The sequence below is a fragment of the Eschrichtius robustus genome, chromosome 3 (genome assembly GCF_028021215.1).
Source record: "Eschrichtius robustus isolate mEscRob2 chromosome 3, mEscRob2.pri, whole genome shotgun sequence".
In the NCBI taxonomy this organism is placed as follows: Eukaryota; Metazoa; Chordata; class Mammalia; order Artiodactyla; family Eschrichtiidae; genus Eschrichtius; species Eschrichtius robustus.
Genome location: NC_090826.1, coordinates 125,979,522 through 125,987,039, shown reverse-complemented (window position 1 = coordinate 125,987,039; position 7,518 = coordinate 125,979,522). Strand labels below are relative to the sequence as shown.

At 35.7% G+C, this 7,518-nt stretch overlaps 1 protein-coding gene across 1 annotated transcript in view; it reads right to left on the bottom strand.

Moving 5' to 3' along the window:
- Window positions 1-374: 374 nt before the first annotated feature.
- TIPRL (TOR signaling pathway regulator) overlaps window positions 375-7,518 on the bottom strand; it is a 33,348-nt gene continuing 26,204 nt past the window's right edge. Inside the window, exons 5-7 of the mRNA XM_068541206.1 lie at window positions 3,982-4,077; window positions 1,548-1,610; window positions 375-674 (exon numbers count right to left, since the gene is read on the bottom strand). Of these exons, the coding sequence (XP_068397307.1) occupies window positions 531-674; window positions 1,548-1,610; window positions 3,982-4,077 (303 nt within the window). The 3' untranslated portion in view covers window positions 375-530. The remainder of the gene's footprint in view (window positions 675-1,547; window positions 1,611-3,981; window positions 4,078-7,518) is intronic.

The following is a 7,518-nucleotide window of genomic DNA, read 5'->3' as shown; positions in this document are numbered from 1 at the left end:
TTTTTTTTTAATTTCTGGGTATAGATCATTTGAGATCAATTTCCTAGGAGGCAAGTCATGACTCTCCAGAAGTGTGAATAAACATCAAAAAACCCACGGTAAAGAGCCACCACATCAACGTGAACAATTAGGAATCGTATGAAAGTCACAAGGTGTTACGATTCACTGATTTAAAGTAACTTCCTCATGGTAGAAGATAGTGTTTCATGACAGATATAGGTTATGGCCACTGCTTCTGAGAGATACACACATCACCCCCTACTGGTGAGACCGCACTTTGTGACAATTTAGAAATCTGAATTTAACTCCAGAAGATATAAATTTCTGGAATATGAATTTGAAGACAGAGAGTACAACAGCAGTTGAGTGGGAACTGCCTGCGACACTCTTTTATTTATTTATTTTTCCTTTAAGGCTACAGAAAATCTGCACATAGACAAGGCAATTAATTCTCATAATAAAAATACCCCCTCCAAATAGCCCCAAGGTCTCCAGTCAGATTCCACGGTCAGTATATGCTGTAATAAATTCTATTCCACAGGTGTACATTCTTTTGAGTCTGCAGGGTTAGGATCAATTCTTTCTGGAAATATTAGCTTCTCACAAACTGCCTCCTTTATCGGCAAATACTGTGATATTTCATTAGGTTCCGTGAAGAGGGAAGGTGAAACATGCTAGGAAATACATAAATCGTATTAGCATATATTAAGTTACTGCACTGATAGTTTTGCAAATGCTTTCATTCAAGCATTCCTAAAGCATGCCAATTTTAAAATGAGGTGCTATATATATATACATATATAAGGAGCATCATTAGGTGTTCCTAATAATATCAGGTATCTCTTGTTACTGACTCAGCTCTGTTACTAGATGGTTTCCTCAAAGATCATAGGGATATATCATTTATAATGCTCCCATAAATGTCCTAAGAATTTAATACATCTTAATCCAATCCCTTTTTCCTGTTATTTTTGCACCTTGAAAGCACTAGCCTTCAGTAAGATGCCAATATGTGGTCTACTAGAGACTCTATATAACTTTTCTAACCTACGTATATTCTATATATAGAGAGAAATAAGCACTAAGAGTGAATAAAAAATATCAAGTTAGCAGGAAGGTATCACTTTTTAAACAACCCATTATCGAATGCTATAGACTTGTAGAAGCCCTTTACAAGTCGCAGGGGAGCAAAAAAAAATCAGGGGAAATTATGCCCCCAAAAGTAAGTCATGGAAAGAACATCCTATTGCAGCTGCACCACCAACTAGCTGTGAGACTTTTAGTCACACCTCTGGGTCTCAGTTTTTCCAAAATAAAATATGGAAATTGGATTGGATGATGGTTAAGGTACCTAACAACTCTAACTGTAATTGAGATAAGTTCCAGAAAAAATACGCTCCCATAGGATTTCTCCTATAGAGCTTTATTAGGTAAATGAATGGATTTAGGGATGTAGATTTGGTGGATGGGTGGGGCATGGGGGAATACCATACTTAAAATAAAACATTAAAATTTAACTTCTAAAAACTGATATTTAAATACTGTACCATTAAATTAGCAATTTTGCTCTCTCGTGAGGTATATTCTCGTAACATGTAGGTCTTGTCAGCCTATGTTTAAAAATCAAAAAATTGCAATAAATTTATTTATATTAATTAAAAAACTCATTTCTATTAAACAGAACTGCCCACATTTTAGAACAGGTTGTGAAAGTACCATTAAGTCTGATAAGAACATCTAATTCTACAGTGAAATAACTAATTCAAGAATTCTGAATTATTAATTCCAATCTCTATAAATCACATTAATATCTGATACACATATGTAAACAGATTTAATAATTACCATGTAAGAAAAACACAAGCAAAGGTTTTATTTTGAAAGAAAATGTGTATGTTTGTAAATGAGATATGCAAGAGATTTTAATATTACTTTTGGAACTACATCTTTTCCTTAAGCTATATTACCATCTACCTACATAACTGTGGCTACTCTTATGTTTCCCCAAAAAAAGTTTAAACAAGTTTTGTTCTTTCCCATTTCTAAAAAATTCTTATCAAATTGTTTATTTACAGCCACTTTTTTGGTACTTCAATTTTCCCATTTAAGACTTCTTAAAGTGAGGTTTTAGAAAGCAATTTATTACAATTTGTTTTTTTTGGTAAAACATTATTTAATAAAAGAAAAATCACAAGATTATGCTCCCTTAAAGTTTCAATCTTTTATATCAACAAAACAGATTAATGCTCATTGTTAAAAAAAAATCAAATACTATAAACGTATAGAGTATAAATCATCAGCAATCACAATCTCTACAGACAACACTATCCTTAACATTTAGAAATCTCTACATAAAATCTTATATAGATTCATACTTGCATCTTAAAAGTCAACATTAATATGCACATCTTTCCAAATCAGTTAAACAACTTTCTGCCATTAATTTTAATGGTTGCATATTTTTCTACTATATGGACTGTAAAAAATTAATAAACAGAAGCCTCAATTAAATAGATTTGGGAGACTAGACTGGGGAGCTCTCATACCCAGCAACCATAGCAGAGCCCAACAGAAAAAAGAAAGACTCCTCTTACTTCCTGGCAAGGACTCAACCAGTGGAAAGTCATGGATTCTCTGCTTACTGTAGCACTCCCATTTTCCTTTTCCTCTCTATAGAAGCATTCTCCTTCTCTTGTCGTGTGGGGACTTGCACAGGGCTCACCATGGTTACAGACCTGAATTGCAATTTTCTGCTGATCCCGAATAAATCCAACTTTGCTGGAGAAATATCTGGCAGTCTATTTGTTGTAGGCCAACAGGATATAAATGGCCATTTAATCAATGCTCATTCAATGGGCATTATAGCACCTTCCTTCTTTCCTTTTAGCTATTATAAACAATAGCATTGCCATGAATATTTATATATATACAACTCTATACAGCTGCCTGATTAATATTTGTGGGTTACTGTATGTAAGAATCTTTTGAGGATAAATTCTGAAAAAAAAATCAATATTGTTGAATTAAAGTATAAGCATTTCTAAAAATTTAGATTTCATTTTTTCTGAGGGAGTAAAGTATAGCTTATTTTTAGTACTTTACTATCACTTTTAAAAAGAAAAAGATCCATCACAGTGACCATGTTATTTCAAAGGAAAAAGAAAGTGCAGGATTTAGGAAAATACCAATCCAGTCATATCTTACTGGGCTTAAATTCCAGTTCTGCCACCTATTAACTGTATAACTTGGGCAAGTTACTTAATCTCTCTTTGCCTTAGTTGCCTCAGCTGTAAAACAGAGATAATAATAGCATCTATTTCATAGGGTTGTTAGGAGAGTTAACTATTACTACGATTACCCTGACTGATACTGGTGGTTTCTTCTCTCATTCGTCATTCTATAGGATCACAAATATGATGTTAAAAATTCATTCAAGAAGGATAGGCTGCTATAAAGCTACAAGAAGAATTTTCATGACTCAATTTAAGCCTCCCCCCCACTTTCTTCATTTTTTTTAAAAAACTTCGTATGTTAACAGTTCCTTGAAATGGAGCACAGAGCTTTCAAACATTAAAACAACTATCAAAATAATTGTATAATACAAATTTCTGGAGGCCATGAGATTGGTATTTCTAATATCAGGACATTACATAAACAACACATACTACAAAAAAAGTAAGAGTTAAGGGACAGTTTTCTTAAACAGATTAAGTTTAAGAGGCTTTTTAAAAGCATCAGACTCCCCTTTATCAGGGAGTGTCTTTTGGAAAACATGTTCAACTCGTAGAACTTTTGGAAAAGAAGATGTAATGTTTCGATAACTGTGCAGTCAACAGTGAATATGACACACCCAATCTTAAAGGTTAGACAAATAGCCATATAATATAAAGCATTACTGAATTTCAAACTGTCAGACTGACAATGTAACAACATGAACAAGCCCAATGTCAATTAGTACTTTCATTAAATGAGAATAGATACCTCATGGTAAAGTCTTGTGTCATTCATCCTAATAAGCACTCCATCAATTCTCAAGAAAAACCGCAACAGCAAGAAAAAGCTAGAAGGCATTACTCTCTGGAAAAGAAAAATGTAAAAAGTATTTTAATGAAAATTAAATACTTTATTACTTTGCTGAAAGAAAAAACATTTTTAAGGCATCGGAGGAAGGCTGAATTAGCCCTATATAAAATTCTCTGAACTAGAAGTTCTTTGCCCTAGCGCCAACCAAGGCTCAAAACCTTGTTTATACGTAACATACTGGTTTCAGTTTCCTACAATAGAAAAATATTTTTTCTAGGTCAAAAGATAATGAGGTTAAAAAGATTTAAAACTCACCTAAATAATGTGAAAAAAATAATTGTACTTACAGTAAATGTTAATACCAGTAATATCAAAATGAAAGAACAACCTAGTTCTTTGTTGCTACTCATCTTTTATTAACTTTACATAAAGACAAGAGGGCTTTAATGGTATGCTCTAATTCAGTGCAACCAATTAAGTACTATTTCATACTGCCAAAGTCTGGTTTATGAGATCATTATAACACGTTCTTAATATCTTTGATCTGTGTCACATCCATGTATTTCTGTTTTCCAAGTATTACCACTAAAGAAAGTCAGTTAGTGGAGAGTGGGTCCTGGTGGCAGGGAGGGAGGGGATGGATGAGGTGTGGGGTCTTCAGGTCTTTCAAAAGAATATACCTCATGGGAGTGCTGTCAGACACATGGCTACCTTTATCTCTCCCCTTCAATCTACAGCCAGCAAAACATCCACAACTCAACAAAGGTATACCTCTGCCCAACTCAACAGGACACTGGAGAATTCCACACATCTGTACATCTAAAGGTGGGTGAACTGGAACACATGGAGGAGGTGGAACCAAGGGAACAGTGAAGTCGGTGCCTGCAATCCCAGCCCCATGACCGAGACGGATGAGCCCACAGCTTCAGAAAACCCAGTAGCAGCAGGAGAACCAGCACACATGACTTTGGTCTCCCAACTGTGGGAGCGCCCATGGCCACAGGTAACTGGGAAGCAGTGGCAGTGGGGCCTGGGACCCTGTCCCTCCAGCTGCTTATGCACCCACAGCCCTGGCCCCCCATCCACAGTAGCAGAACCCTTATGACACCCAACATGGTGGAGAAGCCTGCACAACCCTGCTCCCCTCCAATTATCCTCCTCTTCCCACAGCAGAGCCTGTGTCTCAGGGGATCCCAGACACAAGGGAAGAGCCTACCATCCTCATGACATTAGCAGCTCTGGCAGAAGCAAAGCAGCAACTACCCCAGAGGCACAAGAAGTGACAAAGAAGGCATGGAGCCACACCTCTTACAAAGACAGTGGAGGCTGGAAAGTGCCAATTCTCAAAAATAACCAGAGGTAGCACAGATAAGAGAAACCAGAAACTTGTGTTACAGCACCACCTACCAGAAAACAAAAGAAAGCACTCTCACTTCTAACCTGTCATTTAACTTCAAATGCACAAGCAGAGGAACATTTCATCAAGCACCATGAAGAACCACAGTAATACTATATGACAAAAAGAAAATGACAGATCTCCAGAAACCAAACTTAAAAGTCACAGGATTTTTCAATCTAACTGATAGAGAATTCAAAGTAGCTATCATGAAGAAACTGAACGAGACACAAGAAAACTCAAGAAAGGCAGTTTAATGAGCTCAGAAATAAAAGTAATGAGCAGAAGGAATACTTTACCAAGAAGACTGAAACTCTAAAGGACCAAACAGAAATTCTGGAGCTGAAGAACTCAATAAACAATATGAAGAATGCATTAGAAGACACTGGAAATAGAGCACAGCATATGGAAGAGAGTATTAGTGAGCTCAATGGTAGAAATCTAGAGATGATACAAGTAGAAAAGGAAAGAGAAGTAAGATATTTTAAAAATGAGAAAATTCTACAAGAACTATGTGATTCTTTTAGGAAGGGCAACATTAGGATAATGGGTATCTTAAAAGAAGAAGAGAGGGAGAAGGGAGCAAAGAGATTATTTAAAGAAAGAACAGCAGAGAACTTCCCAAACCTGGAGAAGGAACTGGAAATACAAGTCCATGAAGCTCAGAGAACACCTAATCACCTCAATGCAAAAGACCTTCTCCAAGACATAATATTAAAACTGTTGAAAGTCAATGACAAAGAAAGAATTTTAAAGATAGCCATGGAAAAAAGGATAGTAACTACAAAGGATCTCCCATTAGGCTATCAGCAGATCTCTCAGCAGAAACCCTACATGCCAGTAGGGAGTGGAATGACATTCTCAAAATATTGAAAGACAAAAACTGTCACCCAAGAATACTCTATCCAGCAAAGCTGTCATTCAGATATAAAGGAGAAATACTTTCCCAGACAAACAAATGATGAGGAAGTTCATCAACACTAGACCTGCCTTATAAGAGATGTTAAAAGGAGCTCTTTTACTAGAAACAAAACAGCAAAAATACACAAAACTTTGAGCAAGGTGATAAACAGACAGAACCAGAGAATTGCAACTGTTTATCAGAATACGTTTTAAAGAAAGCAGAAAAATAACTATCGCTATCTCAGTTTGGTAACAAACTCACAATATGAAAAAGGATAATTTGAGACAACAAAAACATAAAAAGGGAAGAGGAAAAGGACAGAATTTATACAGGTAAAAGAAGGTGAGATGCTATCGGCAGGAAAAGGACTATCTTCTCTAGGAGAGGTTTAATAAAAACCTCAGGGTAACCACAAAACATAAACATAGAGTAGAGATACAGAACAAAAAAAAGAGGAAATTGAGAAAGGTATCATAGAAAATCACCAACACAAAATGGCAAACAGAAACACAGGGAAAAACAATAGAAATATAGAGCAACCAGAACACAAAAGATAAAGTGGCAGGACTAAATCCTCATCTATCAATAATCACACTAAATGTAAATGGATTGAATTCACCCATTGAAAGACAGAGAGTAGCTAGGTGGGTTAAAAAACAAGACCCAACTATATGCTGCCTCCAGGAGACACAACTTAGCTCTAAAGAGAAACACAGGCTAAAAGTAAAGGAATGGAAGATAGTCGATGCAAATGGAGCCAAAAGAAAGCAGAGGTAGCCATATTCATATCAAACAAAATAGACTTCAAGCCAAAAAGGTTAACAGGAGACAAAAATGGACAGTATCTAACCATAAAGTGGACTATTCATCAAGAAGATATAACAGTGGTTAACATGTATGTACCTAACATATAAGTACCAAAATATATGAAACAATTATTAACAGACCTAAAGGGAGAAATTGACAGCAACACTATAATAGTAGGGGACTTTAACACCCCTACTATTAGCGGCCTTAAATAAAACATTAGACTAGATGGATTTGATAGAATTGTACAGAACACTCCATCCAAATGCAACAGAATACACATTCTTCTCAAGTGCACATGGAATTTTCTCAAGGATAGAACATATGTTGGGACACAAAACAAGTCTCAATAAATTTAAGAAGACAAATCACATCAAGCATCTTTTCC